The sequence below is a fragment of the Homarus americanus genome, unplaced genomic scaffold (genome assembly GCF_018991925.1).
Source record: "Homarus americanus isolate GMGI-L3 unplaced genomic scaffold, GMGI_Hamer_2.0 scaffold48354, whole genome shotgun sequence".
In the NCBI taxonomy this organism is placed as follows: Eukaryota; Metazoa; Arthropoda; class Malacostraca; order Decapoda; family Nephropidae; genus Homarus; species Homarus americanus.
This window is the reverse complement of record NW_024723833.1, coordinates 7,822,690-7,846,050: the sequence shown is the minus strand read 5'-3', so window position 1 is coordinate 7,846,050 and position 23,361 is coordinate 7,822,690. Positions and strand designations below refer to the sequence as shown.

The following is a 23,361-nucleotide window of genomic DNA, read 5'->3' as shown; positions in this document are numbered from 1 at the left end:
TTGTGTCTACCGGGATATTTACACTGTAGCATCCATTAACCTAACTTAACCTAGATTACAAGAGTTTAGGTTAGGTTAAGATGGACTAAGTTCGGTTAGGTTAGTAGATGCTACAGTGTTAATATCCCGGTTGACCACCTCCAGCTCGGTAGACTGCATACTATAGGAGCACCAAAAAATATTTAGCTATTGGTAAATACATTTCCTCATTTTGCATGCATTCATTCTTTTGTTCCCTCCTTAAGGCAAATAAAGATTATTCGCCCTATATTAAATTACATGAAGGTCGACCAAAAATGAGATCGTTCAGTTCATTCTCGACTTACATTATTAATGTTTATTTTCCCTTCGTTATTATTCATTTTCAATCATCAATTTCATTTATTATTCAAGAGAAACAAATACAGAAGTGCGCATTTTTTCTCCAGATCAATCCTTTTATTCTCTCACTCCTGCTTTGTTACCGTTATGTCCACTTAACCTCATTCGAGGACCTTAATGAGTAAGTAAAGACAATGGTTACATACTGCAAATCTTCGTCATAATTCATGACGGATAAACATTACTAAACATTACTATACAAGATATGTATATACTGTATACAGCATATACACTGCATTATAAACATCCCCCTTGTCTTTGTTAATGCGATGTTTACTTCAACCTTCAGCTAATGACTCTTGAAAAAATGTATAATTACAAAGTGAACATTAATTCGGTTCGTAATTCAAGAGCCTATATTATACAGCAAAAAGTCAAAAATGACACTTTTATTATGATCTTTGCCTAGAGGTGTTTCTTTGTTTGGTCCTTGTTGCTCAATATTGATCCCTACGGCACGCCCCGCCCCCTCCACCTCCACCAATGAAAACCCTCGCACAGCTTTAGGGAGGAAGGTGTCCCGGACTCTCATTGGCCCTGAGTTTCATCACTGGCTGGCTGGTTGGCTGGCACGCACCCAACCTAACGGGTCCCAACGTTTATTTTAATTCAATAGGTTTTTCACATATTTAAGGATTTTTTTTCGTCTTGATTCTAATGAGGGATATAAAAAGAAGAACATGTGAAGGAAAATAAGGGGATAAGATGATGGTAATGAGGGTAAATATATTATTATAGTAATGATGGCAACTGAGTGGTGGGGAGGGGGGGGTGTGGGAGAGAGAGCCTCCCCATAAACATAAAACCTTCCAGCTACAACCTTCGCTCTCCCTCCCCCGGCCGCTAATTATCCTCCTCATATTTACCAGTTCCCCAAAATTATGAATAAAAAAATAAAAATATATATATTTTACAGTTTTAAGGAATTGAGCCAAAAATGCTGATGTAAATTTTTGATTCAACTTACCACTTCTTCAAATGTGTTGTTACGTTGTTGGCCCAACCAGTCGTGTCTTTTTGGCAGCAACTGAAAAACAAAGATAAAAGATAAAAATGAGATTAAAAAAAGGAGGGGTGAGGAGGGGTGGTGGTGTGGGGGCGACCCCCCCTCACCCCCTCACCGGCACCTCCAGTATGTACACACAACCACGTGGTCCACATCAGCTGACACACACCACAACAACACTCTCAAACTTACCTCATTTTCCTCGATTTCTCGCCTCAGCACCTGAAAAGGAAGAAAAACTCGTCAGATCCAGCCAGTTTACGATCTTGTGTTTCATTTTGACAAGAAATAACCTTACCTCATAAGCTTCCTTGCACGGACCAGTAGATATATACTTGGCGATCAAATAGTACAGTTCTGCAACAGAGAAAGACTCTTGGTTAAACCGCGAAATTCACCTCTCTTTCAAATATCATTTCACGCGTCCATTCCGCAAGTAACTCACCGATTTCCAAGACACTGTATCGCTTATTCACTGCACTATTACACCGTGAGGTTGACGGTACCACATCCATAGCAGAATGCACGGAAATATGCGGAAAACCCGAGGTCACTCTGTTTTACTTGAAACCTGCATTTTCTTCCTCTCTCTCCCCGCTGTCTGGGCCGCACAACACCTCGTGACGTCATGAAAGCCACCGCTCCATAAACTAGTCCTGTCTAACACACCTAATTGTACAATAATTTAGTTATATAGGACCGTAGTTATGTATTAATGCATTTACATAACTAATAAAGTATGTATTTTAATATATTAGAAGTTTATATCAAGTTTGATTCATTAAACAGGTTGTGCGGACTTCGATACGTTACAGTTGAAGCATTCACCGTCTTTTAATTTCGCGAGAACGAAATAAATTCTTCGTTTCATATATTTTCTCAGCACATTGCAATATTTTATTCCATATTTTTTATATGATAACATTAGTTTATAATTTATCTACAATTTTCATGAGTATTGTAATGTGAGAGATGTAACTATTTACCAGATTTAAATGCCTGAGACAATCATGTTATCCTCCAGGGTACAGATTCTCAAAGATTCTTAAGTTGGATATTCCTCATAACTCAAGATGAAAGAATTAAACTAAAAAAAATAATGTGCAAAAATATAATAAACGCATAGTTAGACTGTTTCAATTAATTAGTCAAGTAAATTGACCTAAAGAATCTTCCCCAAGATGATGTGTTGATTCGGTGTTCTAACATTGATATTGATATTAAGAGTGAACATATTGCATTTAGTTAGTGTCAATGAAAATTTCAAGTCATTCGTAATTGCTTCTTTAAATTCTGTAGCTGAAGAGAATAAATTAGGATTTTTTTACATCTTTCATTGCAAGTTAGGTGTGACAAATTTCATCAATTTAATAATGTCATCGATACCTGTAAAAAGCAAAGATAGATAAATATAGCCACATATATTTAATAACGTACTAAAATGAGTTTAGCATCAAGTAGTTACTCTGCTAAATCGAAGTAAGTTTTATCAGTTAAAGAGCACACCAGACTCAACATGCCAATATCTTCAACAGAAACATAACTAAAAAAAATAATGGCAATTATAAAACAAAAAAAAATCATACAAATAAAAATTCAAACTATATGAATTTTGTTGCTAAATGTTATAAATGAATTTGTGCTAAGGAGTAGCGGGTATGGCAAGTCCTCTGTGTGACACCTGCTGAAGTCCAAAAACAATTAAACTTAATAAACTTAAATATCTTAACTTATATATCTATAGTCAAATAATACAACCCTCGTTTTAGCATTTATTTTAAAGATTATATTAAAGTTTTGCATTTCCATTATGAAAAGATAAACAAAAATAATATTCAACTCACTACAGTATAACATCAGCATGCCTTTTAAGTTATATATTTCCATATGTAAATATATGACTTTGATACGAGAATTTTTATTACAAACAAAATTAAGAAATATACTCTTCAATATCTTCAAATAATGAATGTTGAGGTTTATTATAGTTCCTCCTCATTCTTTAAAGCCCATTACGTTTAGTGGTATTTCTCTTTCCAGGGTGACAGCTGAGGTAACTTTGGCTTAGGTGAGTAACTGGAATGTTTGCCGTTTCCTCACATTCAATCGATCTAGAAGTTCCAAGTTGGCATAGTGTTATCTGTGGAGAATGTAATTTTATCTGGGGAACGTTCATATTATGTAAATGGAATCAAGAGTCACTCATGAAAACGTGTATGTTGTCCATTAAACGATGCTATATTGTTTGGCTTCAAAACCCCCGACACTTTATTGATAAAATATATCTTCCTATCTGTAAAACAAAATATGAAGGTTCTGTGTGTTATTTTGGACCTTTTGTTTCGTCATGTGTTTGTGCCCTAAATACTAGTTCGTGTTCTTCCAGGTTTTTCAATAAAAGCTATGGCAGACTGTTAGAAAATAGGATTTCCAAATTAAATCTCCAGTTATATGTATTTGGTCAATTTATAGTAGCTTACCGTTCTTTCTTTTGGTAGAAGAAATGTGTAAAAAAAACATAAATTCACCCAAAACCAACCAAACCTAACCTAATCAGGAGGGTCCACCCCCGTGATTAGGTTAGGTTAGATAGAACGATGCACTAATATAAGAAGACCATGTGTTTTGTCTTTCATCACCCCGTTCATTAATACTTCCTGACATCCACAACCTTGTTCTTTCCAAACCGTGCAGGACATGTTTTGGTGCAATATAAAACAGTATGGGCTGAATCACTGGTATCATGTTAATTTACCTTTGCTTCGTTATAAAGAAAAGAAATGTAGCCTGTACTGTGTTCAGCTAGTTTGGGGCTACTTTATAAGGAAACCACAGTATTATTTGGTAATTCGTCGGATCGTGACTGTCAGCTGATTTTCATTGAAAATGAGTTTAAAAATACAGTACGTACCCAGTTATTACCGTTTTTATTAAAGGTTCCAGTATTTTGTTATGGGAAAATATAAAAATGGTTGAAATTATGTGCTAACCAAACCTAACGATAACTTAATGTAACCTTACCTAACCGCGGGGCAAACCCCCTCAGATTCCTTGGATGACCAAAATTAAAATATCGGTAATACAACCTAGCCTAACCTATGCCTTAACGTGCCTATATCTAGAAGACTAAGCATTTACACAAGAAAATGAACAGAAGTGAAAGTAATCAGCGTACAAAACTGTTTGTAATAACAAATACCTGTACATCATCTACAATAATTAATACCTTATGTACCTCCAACTTTACTTGGCTTAGCATAGCTGTTGCTCACCTATATACCTTGTCTCTTTCTTTCCATACCACATTCTCTCGCACATTCTTTTTCTGTATCTTTGTTTCTCTGTCTCACCCTTTTTTAGTGTTACAATACTTATAATTCGTATTAGTCATTAAATAACTAGAATTTAACTCAAGATACAGTACAGTATTGTATTGTATTGTACAGTACAGTACTACACTTTTGGAGTTTGTGTCCATAACTACTACTGTATGTGTTATAGTATTGTCAATATATTTTTTCACCAAACTTTACAACTAAATTTTCTCTTGACAGATGTAGAGGTTTCACTGCAAGATGACTTGGATTGTTGAACAGGACCGTACTTGGGCAGAATGGGCTGCCCTGAGGGTTTTACGAGTGGGACCAGTACCCAACCATCTGGCCATTATAATGGATGGTAACCGCAGATTTGCTAGAAAGGAGCACAAGGACACTCTTGCTGGTCATACACAAGGATTTCATAAGCTGACAGAGGTGTTATGTTGGTGTCGAGATCTGGGAATCAATGAGGTCACAGCTTATGCCTTCAGCATAGAAAATTTTAAACGGTCAAAACAGGAGGTTGATGGATTGATGGATCTTGCTGCTGAAAAATTTGCAAAATTGCTTGAAGAAAAGGAGAAGTTAGCCAAGCATGGAGTTTGCATCAGAGTGATTGGTGATCTAGACCTTCTTCCTCCACGCATCAGAAAACTTACAGCAGAGGCCATACTGGCCACAAGACTTAATACAAAATGTTTCCTCAACCTAGCTCTTGCGTACACTTCACGGGAAGAAATAACCTCTGCCATGAATCAGCTTTCACAAGGAGTAGACAAAGGAGAACTTCTGACCAGTGATATTTGTGAAGAATTATTAGAGAAGTGCCTGCACACTCGAGGTTCACGAGATCCAGACCTGCTGGTGCGCACCTCTGGAGAGGTCCGTCTGTCTGATTTCTTGTTGTGGCAGAGTGGTTTTTCCTGCTTATTCTTCACAAAAGTTCTATGGCCAGAATTTACCATCTGGCATCTTTTTGGGGCAGTGTTCTATTACCAAAGACACTACCACACTCTCACTGCTGCACGACAAGAGAGTCTAGCATTAAGGCAATGTATTGTGGAGGAGAGTGACATTGAGAACTGTCATGTAAAATTTGGCGAAAAGGTTTCACAAGAACACATTTCTGCTTATACATCTGCAAGGCAGGAACGAGTTCAGAATTTCCTCTCAAATTTACATAAAATAAGAATTGATAACTTGCAACAAATAAGTAATGAAGGAGAAGATTAAAATTGGAAGTTAAATTTATTGGGCTGCTATGTGGAATGTGATGTTGCTGTACCAATGTTTTATCTACATTTCTATGATGTTAAACAGGATTATTTAAGGGTAGACCTTGTTGAATATTTTACACTTAATGAATACAGTATCTCTCCAATTGATTTACTGATACTGAAGTTTTCCAAGTAATTGATGAGTTACACAAAACTAGTGCCTTGTAGATATAAGAAAATGTAGTATGAAGGATTATTGGCAAAACAAAAAAAAATATATATATATACTGTAAAGCTTTGCCAAAATATATAGTAAACTACATTAATTGTATAATTTGTGAAATTTTTAGCTCGCAGATAGCCGAGGTTAAAGATATAATTTTTTCCAACTGGACCAAAGTCAAGGTTTATAGAAAAGGGTAAAAACTGTTACTAACATTTAATTGTGTGCAGTTAAAGTTTTGTTATTGATGATGTTAATAAATATTTATGATGGTGATTTTATTATTATAATAATCCACCTATTCTAACTTAACATGCTTTTCTGTTCTTACAATATACAGTACTGTAATTAATATGATTTTAAAATCATCATTGTTTTGTTGCCATTTTCCATGCTTGTATAAGTTAGCCAAAATTAATGTACTGTACAGTACTGTATCTGATGGCAGCTGTTGTGTAAAATCAGAACAAGATGTCCCCTCCCTCCGCTCCCACTACTACAAACCCAGGGCACCAGCACAGAAATTGCAATAAAGACCAGGGATTGGGTACTGCTCTGATGACCTGATTGCCATCAGGCATTTTGAAGCAAAATTGTTCAGGTGGATACCCTTCTGAATGCCAATCAACAGGGTGGGAGCAGCTGGCAAGGCAGGTCACAACTCTCTTGAGGTAATCAAATACTCCCTGTACTACATTTCACAAAAACAGTTGACTTGTCGACTAAACTTTGCCAATGTTAGCAGCCTTATCAACTGTCATGTCAATATTTTATGACCATTTTCCACACTTGTATGGGTTAGCCACGATTACTTGGTGGCAGCTTTCCATGCTGCAGTCTCTTGTTGCTGCTCTTGTCAAAATTCTTACTCTGCAGGTACCACACATTGAAAAGCATTACTTTCTAAAAGTACCAGCAATGTCTGTGAAGTGTAGATGGCATGTTTATGCCAATAAAACGCTGGCAGGTGGGACACAGGTCGCTTTGAAAAGTAGGTCGAATGCCTATGCCCTGGTCGCTCATTGCCACAGGATGCTCGCACATGGGACATAGCCTAATGTCCAGTTCAGTAGTGAATAATGTATCGGTTATGGTTTGTGTGGGGGGGTGAGGTTCAACCCAACAAGATATTGAGAAGAATACAAAAAGAAAACTACAAGGGGGAATAATAATAATACACATCTTAATTAAATGTTTACTCCTTGAACATATAAATGACACAAGAAACAGGAGATTGATCATGAAATCCCAGTTAACAGCTGAATACAGTGTGGGTGGCTCTAGTTACAATCTACTGTCCATGGGTTGAAAGCTCAGGAACAGAACCAGCTAGTGCCACATACTGGTCATCTAACTATAGCACAAAAATAACCCTGACTCGGATAATCCTTCCCTACTGCAACCATGAGACCCAAAAGAGCATCAACTGGAAGCACTGTTTTACCCCAATGATGAAGGTTTGGTAGCTACACCTATGTGCAACTAGAAGTGCTCTGAAATCATCACTTACTCAACCATAGCCCCATGACCTAGGATCAGTCCCCTTCAGCTCCCAGTTTGCTTGATTATTCTCAGGAGAAGAGGGCTGAAGTGTGAGGTGCCAGATCTATACTATTCATTAGGATTTCAGGATCAATCTCCTGCTTAGAGTTAAAAGTACATCTCTGACAACTTCATTTACCCAAGACAAGGAAATAAGGAGGATGGATGATATGCTGTACAGGATATATAGTATATATATATATATATATATATGCTGATAACCACAAGAAAACACGAAGTTCCCAAGTGCTTTCGTGTAATTCCCATCTTCAGGGGTGAGTACAGACTAAGGAGAAATACTTGACAAGGCTAATATATACAGTAGAGGAGAGTGAGATCAAGTCCCCTAGGGTACAGCAGGTGTCCACAATGTTCCGGTCATAAGGCAGTGACCCTTATTAATTCCCCTTGTCAAGTATTTCTTCTTGGTCTGTACTCACCCCTGAATATGTGAATTACACGAAAGCGCTTGGGAACTTCGTGTTTTCTTCTTTCCTTGTGGTTATCAGCATATACCTAGATCACGTGCACCTACAGTGATTTACTTGCATATACAGTCAGTTCTGCTATAACGCGATAGTTGTGTTCTTGTAAAATATCGTGTCATAGAAAATCGCGTAATAGAAATAACAGGGCTTATGGAGAAAATAGGGTTAGGTGCAGATTACTCAAAATCGAAAAAATTTAGTAGTTAGCCTAACACAATGGATGGCACAGTCTAAATAAATGTTACATTCATATCTAATAATGAAATCATACAGTAAATAAAACACTTTACCTTGACAAAATATGAATGTAACTTGATGGGGGAGAAGGGTGATTTTGAGGTTGATAACATCGAGCTTCTCTTCAAGTGTTATATCCTTTCTTTTATGATCATCACCGGGAATTCGATCACCAGAACGCTTCTTGGAGATATTCTTCTTTACCATATTCACAGTTAATACCACAAAATTGGAAAAATAGTAAGCAAAAATCGCGTTACAGCAAACAAGCGTTCGCGTTATACAAATATCATTCCTCTATTCATAAATCGCGTGAGAGCAAATTCACGTTATCAAAACACGCGTTATAGCAGAACTCACTGTATATATATATATATATATATATATATATATATATATATATATATATATATATATATATATATATATATATATATATATATATATATATATATATATATATATATATATATATAAAGCTGAGAAGCACAATTTACACCTTTATAGAGAGCTGACTACCCAACCAAATAATGAAAAAGTATTAACTTTACAAGATCCCAAGGGCCATTTGTGTACCAACAATTGACTGGTCCAATTTCTATATTTTCCTGTTTGAAAACTGTGAGCTTAGAGGGTTAGGCTAATAGAATCACTCGGGAATTTGTCTCTGGGTTAGTAGTATTACTTAAAGCTACATCATGCACTATGTTAACGTTATTTACAGTTGGTTCACTTCTTGCCCCTATTAGTGGGAGGACTGGTACATTACTCGGAATTCCCCATCTTCCTGTACCCTGACTTCTTGGCCTTTTCTGATCTTTAGCTGTGAATATTGTGGGTTGCTAACAGTGGTGGGCACAGCTAAACGAAAAGTTAGCTTTGCTAACCGCTAATCTGTGAACTAAAAAGTTAACTTTGCTAATGCTAAACAGCTAAAAAAATTAGCAGAAGCTAATGCTAACCGCTAACTTTTATTATATGAATTTAGCTTCTTTTTTTTGGGGGGGGGGGACTCTAAAACCCTTAAAAACAAACCTAGAGAGCTGAAAATTTCATATGTTGTCTTGTAGCTTAGACAAAGAGTTTTCCAAAAAGGTATAGCATGCCAAGATCAGATGATGATCAAGGTGTACACAAATAATTAAATGAACAAATGAAATTAAACATTAGTTTACATTCAAGTTTCAACATACACTTTATAATCTTTATTTACTGTACGAAAAGACAAAGTATTAAACGAATCCAAAAACTATAGTACTGTACAGCATAGGTAGCAAATAGCATCATGCCAAGATCAGATGATGATCAACTTATCAAGGTGTACACTGTACACAATTTCACAAATAATTAATTTGCATTCTCATACAACCTATCGGCATTATTCATGTAAATATGCAATACCAACCACATACACATTATACCAGTGCATTTTTATATAACTTATTGTTGGTCTTAGTTATTATGCCAGTGCATTTTTATATAACTTATTGTTGGTCATAGTCATGTAAATAAACAGAAAAATCCAAACTTTAATGAAAAGTAAGTTTTTAGAAAATTTTGTTTGGCGCACACCTTGGATGACATCCTGGTTATGAACTTATGCAGTATTTAGCATAAACACATATATATTGACACAGAAAAATCCTAATTAAATTAACAAATAAATGAGAAATGAAATTATACATTAGTTTACAATTACATTCTATGATTCTTTCAACATACACTGACAGTCTTGTCACGTTTACACGCACTAACACGCAGTCAGCCAAGCGTGTTTGACTGGCTGTTGGAGACACGCGTCGCGGCGTCACACGCTTACAACAGACAGGAACAAACTTATAAATTTTGTTAGCGGAAGCTAATTGGTCCGCTAATGGTTTCCAAAGTAAGCGAAAACGCTAATCCACTAACGAGAAAGTTAGCTTCGCTAATTAGCGGTTAGCAAATTAGGGGAACCGTGCCCACCATTGGTTGCTAAGTACAGTAGTTTTTTCAGTTTGTCCCCGAGCTCTTTGCCGATATTTTATTGGTGAACTGTCAGGGTGGGGGTTATGTACACATTACTATTCTGTTACTTGCTTGGGGTTCCAGTATCCCTCTTGTGCTCGTGTTTAGGGATGGTGATCCTTACTAACTGCACTGTGCTTATATTAAGTCATCTTTCCATATTCGTGACGTTTAACTTGTCTACAAAGTCAACCCTATTTCTCAGCATGTTTGACTGATTGTTCATTTGTCTTTCTCTTTCCTCACCAGGTTTTTTATGATGAGGTTGTTCCTGTGTCTAACTCTTCTCAAGTTTACTTGTATATTGTTTTTTTTTCCTACCTTATCTATCTTGATCCTGACTAGATTAGAGCATTTATTTGTTTTGTTGCTTGGTTCTTAATTTCCCCAAATAACTTGGCGTCATCTGCAAACATTTGTATGGAGGAATGTAGTGTCAGGCATGTCATTTATGAAACAAACAAACAAACAACGGGCCCAATACAATGCCCCGTCACAATCGGGGTACCACCCGTTTTGACGGGTACACGTAATGATTTCATGCCATTAATCACCATACACTGCTTGTGGTCATGGAGAAAGTCTCCAATCCACGCTAGTACAGTTTAATTTTTAGCCTTTCATGGGGTACTCTGTTGAAAGCCTTGGCAAAATCTGGGTATATATTGTTATTACCACCCTGTTCCAGAATTTGGGTCCAAACATCCAGTACCTTGAGTAATTGTGTTAAGCAGGAGCGCCCCATCATAAAACCATATTGGCAATCCTTTACAAGGTTGTTTCGTAGTAGATGTTCCATCATGGCATCTCTTATAATGCTCTCAAATACTTTACATACTATGCTGGTCAGGCTCATCAGTCTATAGTTATTCATGGAGTGATGATTGCCCTTCTTGAAGATAGGACTCGCATAAGCCATTTTCCAATCACTGGGGACCTTTTGCTTATCCAGTCATTTACAGAACAGGATCTTCAGGGGTTCAGCAAGCTCATTGCACAACTCTCTTAGCACTCTGGGATGCACCATATCAGAGCCGGGACTCTTATGAACCTTTAGCTTTGACAGTTTATTTCCTATAACCTTTCCTCAAACGCAGGAAGATTGATCGCATCATCTCGTTAAGATCGAAAAAAAAAATTGTTCAATGCCTCAGCTTTCTCCTGGTCAGAATCTGCGTAACTACCATCTTCAAGCATCAGGTCCGATACTCCTACTCGCATTTTTAATTTTGACTTTGCATAGCGGTAAAATGCCGTAGGATTTGATTTGACCTCACTTGCAACCAGCCTCTGGAACTCCTTTTTAGCCCTTCTACACTCTGACTTTGCTTGGTTCCTGGCTCTTGCATACATCCTCCTGTCCTGCTCATCGTTTAACCTAACCCACGCCGTGAATTTCTGGGTTTTTTTTTCTTAACTTTGTCGACCGCAGCATAGTTCATGTGCAGAGGTCTCCTTGTATTCTTAGAGGCACTGGGTTTGGTCTTGGGTATATATTTTTCGATCAAATGGTTCACTTTACTAGCTATGATATTCAGCGTAGTGTCTGCGTTCTTATGCCTTAGTGAGTCAGGCCAGTGGATACCCCTCATCTTGTCATAATTTCTCTTGTAATATTTGCACCTTGGCATGGTTTTGTCATGAACTAAGTAACAGTTAAATCTGAATGACAACATTGCATGGTGGCTGGTGCTAACTGGGGCTAGATGTTCCAGTTTGGCCACCATACCCTCCTCATTTGTTATGAATGAACTGATGAGTAAATTTTCATTTTAGTGGTGCCATTTTATTTTACAATGGAATATGTTCTTAAATTCCAATGTTCATGACACTAAAAAGGCACCATTTGAAACTAACTTGCAAACGCTAACCTAATTATGGGTATTGTTTTAAAAAACTGGCCTCTTGTTTCTCTTTAATATTCTCACTAAAAAATAGAAGTACAGGAAAGTAGCGCTTAACAAGCAACATATATTGTTGAAAAAGTGCTCATTAGGTGAATATTCAGTCAACAGGATCTGTTTTCCCATAGGATCCCATATTTGACCCAAAGTCCCATGGTACTGTCTAAACTTGGATGTCCAAAGAATTTCAACACTAAAGCCAAACCGAATAAGATTAAACATTGTTTTAGTATACAGTATATCTGTAGTATTGTACTGTACTTACCAGAGTTGAAAATAAATGCTGCTATGTTGGCCTAGCATTGTTCGTTAAAGCTGTAGAGAACACGGTGATAAAATAACACGGCCAAGTTCTATAGGCTCATGGGATAGCCAGGCTGGGTCAGCCAACCACTGACTTCACCTCACGAGTATAAAGAATATGTCTGCAAGTGCACTTATCTGGCTGGCCACTCATGAATCAACAAAGCATGACTAACCTCACTCCACAAATGATAATCCGAGCTGGGTTCCCTTGTGATTTTGCTCGTTAAATGAAAAAAAAAGAAGTATGTTCATTAAATTTTCACACCCTAAAATATTAAACTCATACTAAATTCTTGTTCATCAGTTACTCATTCAATAGGACATTACTGTACTGTAATGTGTTACTAGTATCTGGAATCTAATTTTTTCTCAGTTATACAGTACAGGTACTCCCTGACTTACGACAGGGTTAGGGACCAACATCCAGGTTGTAAGTTGAAATGGTCGTAAATCGGAAATACTTAAATAACACATAGAAAATTTAAAATTTGGGTCTCTTTTTCTTCTCAGCACCACAAAACACTCACTTTTAAGCTTGCCAGCCATTTTAAAGTGAATTACAGATGAAAATTTGGGTCTGTGTACTGACTTTGGGACTCAAAAATACATAATTTGACCACATTTTGGTACGACTGAGGCAGTCGTAAGTCGGGGACTACCTGTATATATGTACTGTACAGTACTTAAAATGAGTCCTAATTTATTTTAGTTTGCATCAAGGGGAAAATTTTTGTCCATAGGAAGCCATTAGGAACCAAGCTTTGAGTTCTGGAAAACTTTTCAGGATTGTAACCTATTGGTAACTTAAGAGGGATGCCCACAAATGTATGACTAAATGCAACCTTGTGTACAAATGAGGGTTTACTCTATTAACATATCTGATCATACTAACAAATTTTTGGTAAATTTTAAATGTTGTACAATATGTGGGGAACTGGCAAAACTTATTGCATGGGAAAGTATTATAGACTAGATTTATTGTGATATGTAATATTTTAAGAACAAGAACAACATTATTTCAGCTTATGCTTGCATTAGGAGGCAATGTATTTGGTTCAATATATTTTCTACAATCATTTTGTTTCAAATTAAAATTTAATATGGGGTACATGGCATCAGAAAACTAGACCCTACATGTAAGAAAACACTGAGATGGGAGCTTTAAATAAATGCCATATCATCCACAACTAACTATGGTTGAAAGTGGCAACAGTACAAAAAGTCCATAGTTTGGTAAGTGACAACACTAACCTGCCATGGTCTCTGTTAATTTCAGAACCCTGCTATGATATAAAAATAGGTTTCTTATATTAGTTTGCTGCAAGAGAGTCTCATGGCCATGGTATAGTGGGGGATTTACTGTTGTCAAATTTGTACACTGTATCCCAAAATGTTTGAAGTCTTTGAGTATACAGTACAGGACAAAGGCATCAGATTTCATGAAATTATTGATAAATTATATGCCTGGTAATTAAGATAAATGCTTTCCTTTGCATTCACTATTACTCCTTTTTACATTTTAAAGTTTGTTTAGAATTAGACCACCAGAGGGTGAACAACCTGCCAGGCTCACTCTGGACTCCTGCAGCTAACACCAAATGGCCAGGCCTCTCCAGTCTTACTGACAACTGTGTATCTTTTGTACAGTTCATGTTACTGCCATGATACTGAAGACTGGCGGCCTGGAGTGGCACATCCTCAGACGAGATAGTAGCAGGACTGTTGTTGTTGGAATAATGAAGGTTTGTGTCTGAGTTTCCCATCATACATACAGGTAGCTCACCTCCTACAGCACCAATGGGTGAAACCTCCTCTTCAGCATCCCTACACTCACATAATTCAGCTGGCTGGCAAGGGGAGAATTGCTGTGTGCCACACTCTGGACTCCTGTTCTGTTGGAATATTTTATGACTATCTTCACTGGACACTACACTGCTCACTTTGTTCAAGTTTTGTTGTCTTTCGGCATCACTGCAACAACTTTTAGTACTTTTAACTTCATTACTCTGGTCGTTATTAAATTCAGTAGTTAATGGTGGCTCTGATAAATCTAGCAGGTGTCCTCCAAGACCATTAAGCCAATCAATGTCACCCACCACCAGCTGAGCTCCATCTGGTGTTGTCATTCTGTGGAACGTACAGATTCCTTGTAAATAAATCAAAGTTGTGACTTTAAATATTCTATAGTAACTTTTGTCAAAACACAAGTTTAATATTTGGAAAAGCATTATGGGCATATAAAGAATTCAAGAGACTTATTAATGATGATGATGCAGCAGTCTCCCTTACCCAGATTATTTGTTGAATGGCTGGTCCAGACAAAGGACAATTATCTTCTATACAGATAAAATGGGATGGAAGATACAGAACTCGCCATTAGAGGCTGTAGGGTCCATGGGCAATTACAACTTTTGACTTTGATTAGTATCACGCATTTCAAGCCTATGAAAATTACTCAAACGTTTAATAAACCCTTATTTCATTTGATATGATAAAACAAATTAATCTGTCAAATATTTAAGAATTACTTACTATCCAGCCACACATTGGTGGGGTTCACTGTATGCCTTAGACTTTTTCAGGTGAAAAATGCTGGAAAAGATGTTACTGTGACAAAAAGATACATACAGCGCATATATCCTAGTTAGGCTAATAAATACCAGAAAGAAAATATTGTATAGTACTGTACGTACTCTAAAAATTACTAATAAGTTTTACAACGTACTTGGAGTGTGGGACTGCATGTGTGCCTGCTGTTTCTCCTGTGACAACATCCACAACCACCAGAGTTGATGAGTAGAGAACACTGCCAATTGTCAAGAGAAGAGCATATCTGTTGCCAAGAGCAAGTAGTTTTTTCACTTTGAATTTCAATATTATATTATACAACAGCTTAAATGTTTCTATCTCATACACACATAAATTTGCATGTTTTTCATCAATATCTTGTTTAATCAATCCCACATACTTCGTACTATACTGAAGACCTGGGGTAAAGAAATTATTGTTTCCCTCATTGAGACGTATGCATGATTTTAACAAAATTTCATCAATGTTACCAATTTTATCCATTAAACAGACGGAATTGAGTTCAGAGTTATCATTTGTTATATTTTCAGTGGTGTTTAATTTATCATCTGAATTTTTGTTACTACTGGCAGGCCAGCTTATCTTATTGACATTATCTCTAGTCATACAAATAATCTCATGATAGAAACTGCAAGAAAGGTCTGGCAATAAAATAACACGCAAAACCCAATGATCTTGATTGGGTAATGACTTGATAACTAGACCAGTCGACAAGCACCACAGTTTTATGCACTCATCAGCTCCACCACTGACTAACAGGTCCAACTCTTCTGAAAAGTCACTGCTGAAAACAGGACCAGCGTGCATCTTAAACTTGCTCCACAGAAGGAAATACTGGCCAGGACTGTTACCCAAAGAATTATCTATTACACACGAGACTTCGCTCATCTTGCTGAGGTCCCAGGCAGTGAGGATCCCAACAAAATGGCCACAGATAAGGAGAGAATTTGGTCTGAATTTGATGCATGAGACAGCACGCTCTACTGGGAAGGCCAGCACTGGGATGTTGAGTTCTAGTTGCCAGATGTTTACATAATCCTCTTCTGATACTGAAAATAAATAATACAGTAAATTTATTTAATGTTTCAATGTTATTTACAAAAGTAGAAATAGAAGAGTGATTCGGAAATCCCTTTATCTTGCAGGAACTTGAACCAGGTTAGGTTAGGTAACTTCAAGGGGGCTCTTGAGTCCTCCCACTGGACCTCCCAACATCAACTTACCGGTAGGTTAATTTGTTAATCCTTTCCCACTATGCCATAAGCTTTGAATGCAAGGGATACAGCACAGCAGTTGTTAAAGAAAAAATAAATAAAATAAAATAAAAAATAAATATTTAATCATGATTACACAACTAAGCACTCACTTGCCATGGTGACCAACTTTATTATCCAAAAACTCAAGTAAACCAGACTCTGCGCCCCCCCCCCAAAAAAAAAAAAAAAAAAATTGAGCAATTCCAGGACTAGTTGACCACTCATCTTGCCCCAGTTTCTGCTAACTAGTCATAACATCAAGATTGATATTTGGTTCCACTAGGAAAAGATTTTAAGCTCAATTTGTAGCCAATACCCTTTTAAAAGCAGCTCCCATTATCCTATGCCAGGAAAACCTAAGAGGGAGGAAAACGTGTGACACAAAACACTGTAGAGTTAAAAAAGGCATAGTGAGATGACCCATTGTATTCACTGGGTAGGGAATTCAATACTCCCTGCTGTTATCCTTCATCCTCTTGGAAGTGCACCCTTCAGAATTCAGAGCCATCCATAACAGAGAACAATAAAGATGGAGTGCCGGACAATGTACTGTATCCCCTAAGGGCCTAAGAGAACCATGTACTGTACATGCATGTCACATCTGACTTAGGCTGATGTAAGGAGGTCCTATTTGAAGACTTCAAAACTCCTGAAAGTTGTCCAGTATTAAAAGAACCATCTGGTAGAGGATGCCAAGCATAAAATATAAAATAGATAATTGTTCATTTTGAAAATTATTTTGTTATGCTAAGGATCATTAACTAAACATCAAAATTGTCTGTGGTCAAATTTCTGACATTGATTGTAGCTTTCCTTTAAATTATGTCAAAACATCAACTTTTTCAGTTATGTTTCAGACTTTTGTGTGAGAATCTGTACCAGTTCCACATACACATTATATCTCATCATCAGTGGGGGGATGGGACATGCATCAAACATAAATTTTATAAAAAATCTTTCTTAACATAAAACACAAAAAATAATTGCTTACAGAGAACTTTTTAATAATACAGCAAGTCCTCGCTTAAAGTCGGGGTTACGTTCCTAAAAATGTGACGTTATACGAAACAACGTTAAGAGGATCAATTTTCCCCATAAGAAATAGATCAAATACAGGAGTTACGTTCCTGAGCCTACCCCATGAAATACATTACATATACAGAAAATAATTGCCATTTCTATAGAAAATAGTGCATACATATACAACTACTAAGTTTGTATTGGTACTCATCGATGGGCAGAGGTGGTAGACCGAGTGTGTGGTGGGTAGTGAAGCAGAGGAGGCAGATGGCGAGAGGGAAGGAATATGGTGGGAGCGGAGGAGGGCGGTGAGTCATTGAGACTCTGTGCCGAGCCGAGAGAGTGGCCAGGCGAGTGCGGATGATGCGCAGTAGAAAGTAGTGCGTGACGACGTAAAACTAAGTAGTATCAGATCACCGGGACGTTAAACGAATTTTTGGTCTCTAAAGTTTAGCGTCGTAGTACCGGAACAAAGCTAAGCGGGAAGACGTTATGCGCGGACACACTGTACTGTAACTACATATCTCTACTGTATACTCAAGCAATCTTTTGAATTTTCTAATCTCCTTCTCTCAATGATTCTCACTTCCTCCACATCCACTCCTTACACTTACATTTTCGTAATCTCTTTCTCATTCCCAGCCTTTTCGTCCTCCCAGCTTGATAACCAGTATTTTCCTCCACCACCAATTGCCTCTTTTTGTTACTGTTTTCTTATCGACCTTCCTGACACTATCAAGCTAATTTTATGTAATCTGCAACTAACCTATCAACTAAGCTTTCCTTATTATTGGCTTCCTTTGCAAATGTTACAAGCCGTAAAAGGTGACAGGTTGTTGAATGCATCATGAAGTAACACTTGAAAATTTTCTGACTTTTTGGAGGGGTTTTCACTGTTTATTTTTTTCTGTCAACAGGGACAATATTGAGTTAATTTTTTTATCCTTGCAGTCTCTAACCACTCTGGCTATCTCTCAAGTAACTTTATGTCTCCTGTGCTCTATTCTAATTCAATCACTCTTCCTTATAACTACAACACATGTATCCTTCTTTATCTTCATTTCTTTGATACTGTACAGTCAACCATCTCATAAAATCTTAAAGGAACCTGAGGGGGGAAAAATTTAATTACAGTAATATACAATTTTATGAGACTTGAGAATTGGCATTCTTTTACAGTACAGTACTACCGGTAGATAGAAATTAACCTTGTGTATAGGTCGGCTTGAAAAGTTGAAAAAATGTAACCAGTCTGCTTCAAAATGAGGAAGGTAAAAAGATCTTAAGATTTAAACTGTCTATCAATAACTTCTCTTCTAATAATTTTCCATATGGTATGGCCAATCTGCAATTCATAGGTCTTAGGATAAAAAACCCTATACATATACAGAAAAAAGAGGAACTTAGAACTAGTCATAAGCAGCACCAGTACAAGCTAGTGAAAAAGATCTCTCAGTTAGATAGTGAATTAGTTAAGACTAGTGCAGTATAATATCCTACAAAAAGGTGATATTACCTGTACAAAGGAATCCATTCTGATAATCCACAGCCTTTACAGCCTTCTTACAGTTCTGAAGCTGCATGAAGCGCTCACTAAAGGCTGTGCCATTTTTAAGTGAGAGTTGTTGCCGTAATGATGATACATACGCTTGATGCCAATTAGCGCCACAGTGAACTTTCTCAATGTTTACTCCGAGTTCTTTGCATTTCTTGACCCATATATGGTTGTGGTTCTTGATAATCCTGAAATAAGGATAATTATTCCCCTGTTATAAATAGTACAACTATACCTTTCATAAGTAAGAAGGGAAGTCACACATGAGTGGATGTCTAGCAGAACAAATCTGTGGAAATGTACCAAGCTGGAGGTGTACAGAAGATGAACTATGACAAAACATCAGCCTAATCTTGGTCTGTCTCAGCTACACATGTATCATTCATTCCCTTCTCCCTGAATAATGGAGTAACTAAATCTGTTCTACCAGTGTTCATCTTATTCTTAACAAAATTCTAGCTTGGAATATTTTGGTATCTTATCTGTATTTCCATTGTGAAGTGTTTATATGAGTTGAATTTGGGTTCCTCATTTCAATATACAGTACATGTATAGTCTTTTTTTTTAGTTGACAGTACTAGGCTAAGAAGCCCCCCCCCCCTTTTTGCAGCTCATTGGCTCATACATAATGTTCAATTTATATTGATACATCGCAAATAATTCCATATACCTGTATGGTATAAGTGTTCAGGATACCTAGTTCTGGCTCACTTTAATCCCATTCTTTATTATGGAGCAAGATTGTGAGATTTAAGATTAGTAAATAGAAAAGGAATATGTAATAACCCTTCCGCACATCATGACAAATCATTGGGTAGCACTAGTTGCACTGGTAGCATGAATTGCACCATTAAACTTATACAATTTGTACAAAAAGTTTTCAAGATTATTGGGCCAAATTGTCGCGCATCATAAATGAATGCTTGACCTTGCGAGTGAAGCTTCCAGAAAGTACCAAAACACTGGAGGAATTCTGCTGTCCATTAGTTTCTTCCCATCAGTTGTGCTGGTAGGTCACATTTGTCTCTATATCTACAGTATATCCTCTCCCACCCTCCCCATAATTAGTTGTACAGGTATCATAATTCCAAAACAACTGTTGGAAAGCTCATAAAATTCCACTTCTATAACTATATTATACCTTGGTAGGTTTGAGAGAAAATATCTGAGATATGATGCTCGCAACACAAATATTTTTTTTATCTGGAGTGAAAAAATAGCATCTTATTCTTGTCTTTTTTCCTGCACATGTTAAAACCAAAATAATAACAAAGCCAGTGATGCATAAATCATGTAAAAATACAAAAATTAAATCTTGTGGGATAAATTGGTTGCAGAACGAAGATGACCAGACCTCACATGAATGGTTCCATATGACTTTTGTTGTGGTCACGGAAACCTAGAAACTTGCTGAATGCTGAGAGGGTAAATAATGCATGTACAAAAGTGCTGTAATAATCTTATAATGATCAAATTATCATCTTGGTAATTATGTGATATTTGCATTGCATATACAGGTACTACCAGGGTGTAATACAGACTCTGCAAAACATGAAGCAGAACTACTCAAGTGGAGTTCAAAAGCAGCAGAAGATAAAATTAAAGGAATGGATATACAGTACAGAGATATGGAATACAGTTCTTGTTGTTTTTCCAGCTACAGTAATTAGAGTTGGTATAGGAGCCCCTTATGGAATTTTGCAAGGGGTCTCTAAATCACTAAGGCTGCTCCTGACTGAAAAGATAATACATACCCATTCCATTCTCTTGAGACCTGAGTTGCATTCAAGAGGCTGGGTCCATCCACAAACTGTAGTACAGCAATCTGTAACTCTGGAGGAAGCAGCGTCAGCAAGTCTGGGGTGTCTTGGCCAGAGATAAAAGACACCAAACGCCATTTAACATAACTGATGGAGATGATAACAAAAACACAATTACACACAATAAAATGAAAACTACTAAACAATATAGACTAAATAAATTTGTCACATGCACATAAGAAGTGTACTATATATATTCTAGGTAGCTATCATATTTACTCTTCTCTCATCTTTGTGTGAGGCAAATTAAGGGTTACAAGAAACTTCAGTGTGTCATATGGCAACTTTACTACCAGGTGAGTGTTCAAAACAATAGCACTGCAGCCCCCAGCCACTGAATCCACTTGAGCTGCACATGTTTGGCCAGTCAGGAAATGTTGAAAGATTCCCTATAATGATTTCTGTGACAATCCTTCAAAAGAACCTTAAACATTAGTGGAAAATGTCCTGCAAGTACATCCACCACGAAGGACCATAAGGCTATTATTTTGGATGTTAAATTAGATGTAATTAAAGACTTCTATCAAAACCTAATACAAGTTTCAAACTTCACCAGAACCTGATGCAACACCAGTATCAGTTCAGCAATGCAGGAATCCAGTCTGGTATTTTCAGGTGATGAAGCAGGTAGGCTTAACCCACCCTCACAGTTACCCTTCCACTCCCCAACTGCAAATGTCCTATCCTAGACACATAATCTCAATTTTATTTTGTTGAGTACCAATGCATCTGCATTCATATACAGTACTGTAATTGCTTATTTATGCATTTCCCTTACATTCTCTATTAATTTATTAAATTTTTGTCCTTACTAATTAGTTACAGTAAGTGAAGTTTATGGTAGATTAAGGTCTCTGAAATTTTGGCCCAGGTACACATCCCCAAAATAAATCAGCGACTTACTGTACTACAGGAACCCCTTGAGTTAAGGAAGATCCAGTTTCAGAAATTAACATTAATAAAATTTAAATACCAGTAGCAGAGAACGAGTTTTAATATATAAAAAAATAATAATGTTTGATCGTCTGGAAATTTCCAGTTATAAAAGAGGGGAAAATATATAAAACATATCAATCTGTAGTATTTCACAAATCACAAAATAAATACACAACACTACTGCACACTGTGCAAGGAGTTAAACTACTCTATAGTTCTCTCTTTAATTTCCCTCACCACCAAATCCCTCTTACTTAATATGACTTCACTTTCATTACAGAATATAATAGAGTATTATTAGAAATTTTATGACTATTATTTAATTGCACTTATCAATAATCTTAGTGCCTGCCTTTTTGTTGAAAGATATACGGTACTGCAGTAGGGTAGAAGCATGGAACCAATCCTATGGGTGGGTACTGCTTTGGTACAGACTGTACTGTAATTTACTATCCACCAAAACAAACTTTCCTATAAATTCTGGAACAGAGGAATGTGGTCAAGCCACACCTGACTGTACACAGATTCTAAAATGTACTTTCATACTAAACAACATAGTGTTATTGTTTCTGAATTAGTAAAATGAATTAAAATACGGTACTGTAGCCATATCAAACAAACTTCATTGGAATAAAAATTTTTATATTTGTCAAAATATGTCAAGAGTGAACCTGGAGGCAGCAGTTACGGTGGGAAGTAAAAGAGCTTGTTGGCCCTCAGGTGGGAGTGTAGTTACGAGAGCCGTCACTAGCTTCTGTTGATCCTGATGGTCAAGTTCTTTGACCTTCTCCAATAAACTGTTCATCTTGACAAATCAATCTTCTTTATACCTGAAATTTTTTTACAGCATGATTACTATGCATGTTCACCCCTACAAGAATATAAAGTTACTTAAATCTTACACACACATAAGTACAGTACATTTCTCCAGGTGTAATATATTATTTCAACAATTTCATATGCATTATGTTGCCCTTAATAAGCTAGGAATGTGAGCCAGAACCAGTGTGTGTTTGTTGAGTATTCAGGTGGTTTTCAGACTCACTAAAGATATAAGCATAAACAAAGAATCTGGCCTTCATTTCTGGTGCTAACCGCCCTAATCTAACCTAACCGAAACCTGGCTACTATCCTAAATTAACCCACAATGAACTCTTTTTTTTATATAACTCTAGGGCTATGGTCCAGGACAAACTGCAAAATCTTACCTAAATATTTTAAGGTTTGTAACTTCACCACCCCAACAATTAAGGTATTACTATTACGGCACCTCACCAGGGGCACAGTCACCAGTATGATGCACACAACAACGGGACATGATACTTACACACGGTAACATGATGAATACTGAACATCAGGGAGACAATGAATATCTTTGTGACATTTGTGTTTACTGCCAGGCGTTAGTGGTCAGCTGTTTGTTATTGTGGCGGCGAACATCATCAGCAAACACTATGGGAAGTAAACACTATCAGCCAACACTAGAGGAAGTAAACACTATCAGCAAACACTAGTAGTATTAATTAACAGTCGGTAAATTTAGTCATAATGGTC

General features: G+C 36.9%; 3 protein-coding genes across 7 annotated transcripts in view; 1 reads left to right on the top strand and 2 right to left on the bottom strand.

The window, feature by feature from the left end:
- Positions 1–1,982, bottom strand: part of LOC121863864 (PH-interacting protein-like) — a 41,761-nt gene extending 39,779 nt beyond the window's left edge. For all 3 annotated transcript variants that reach the window (XM_042362755.1, XM_042362758.1, XM_042362756.1), the window contains exons 1-4: positions 1,833–1,982; positions 1,686–1,744; positions 1,580–1,609; positions 1,349–1,408 (exon numbers count right to left, since the gene is read on the bottom strand). In XM_042362755.1, the coding sequence (XP_042218689.1) occupies positions 1,349–1,408; positions 1,580–1,609; positions 1,686–1,744; positions 1,833–1,902 (219 nt within the window). In that variant the 5' untranslated portion in view covers positions 1,903–1,982. The remainder of the gene's footprint in view (positions 1–1,348; positions 1,409–1,579; positions 1,610–1,685; positions 1,745–1,832) is intronic.
- A 1,346-nt stretch (positions 1,983–3,328) lies between these two features.
- LOC121863865 (dehydrodolichyl diphosphate synthase complex subunit DHDDS-like) lies at positions 3,329–6,423 on the top strand. 3 transcript variants are annotated; one of them, XM_042362759.1, is made up of 2 exons: positions 3,329–3,455; positions 4,942–6,423. In XM_042362759.1, exon 2 carries the CDS (start codon positions 4,963–4,965, stop codon positions 5,938–5,940), a length of 978 nt encoding a protein of 325 aa, XP_042218693.1. In that variant the 5' UTR covers positions 3,329–3,455; positions 4,942–4,962; the 3' UTR covers positions 5,941–6,423. The 3 variants fall into 3 exon arrangements, with proteins under 3 accessions (XP_042218693.1, XP_042218695.1, XP_042218694.1); XM_042362761.1 differs by lacking the exon at positions 3,329–3,455 and adding an exon at positions 3,737–3,757; XM_042362760.1 differs by lacking the exon at positions 3,329–3,455 and adding an exon at positions 3,960–4,290.
- A 5,900-nt stretch (positions 6,424–12,323) lies between these two features.
- LOC121863863 (F-box/WD repeat-containing protein 2-like) lies at positions 12,324–23,261 on the bottom strand. The gene is made up of 6 exons (XM_042362754.1): positions 23,135–23,261; positions 22,479–22,637; positions 20,806–20,958; positions 19,013–19,239; positions 15,357–16,269; positions 12,324–14,758 (listed from the first exon to the last, which is right to left on the bottom strand). Exons 2-6 carry the CDS (start codon positions 22,610–22,612, stop codon positions 14,134–14,136), a joined length of 2,052 nt encoding a protein of 683 aa, XP_042218688.1. The 5' UTR covers positions 22,613–22,637; positions 23,135–23,261; the 3' UTR covers positions 12,324–14,133.
- Positions 23,262–23,361: the final 100 nt, after the last annotated feature.

Excerpts from the sequence above, each read along its gene's own strand:
- LOC121863865 (XM_042362759.1), top strand. The coding sequence starts at position 4,963 with ATGACTTGGATTGTTGAACAGGACCGTACTTGGGCAGAATGGGCTGCC.
- LOC121863863 (XM_042362754.1), bottom strand. The coding sequence starts at position 22,612 with ATGAACAGTTTATTGGAGAAGGTCAAAGAACTTGACCATCAGGATCAA. Across the intron at positions 20,959-22,478 it reads ACCGTAACTGCTGCCTCCAG|TTATGTTAAATGGCGTTTGG; the intron begins GTTCACTCTTGA and ends CATCTCCATCAG. Across the intron at positions 19,240-20,805 it reads GTCTCAAGAGAATGGAATGG|GATTATCAAGAACCACAACC; the intron begins GTATGTATTATC and ends TCCTTATTTCAG.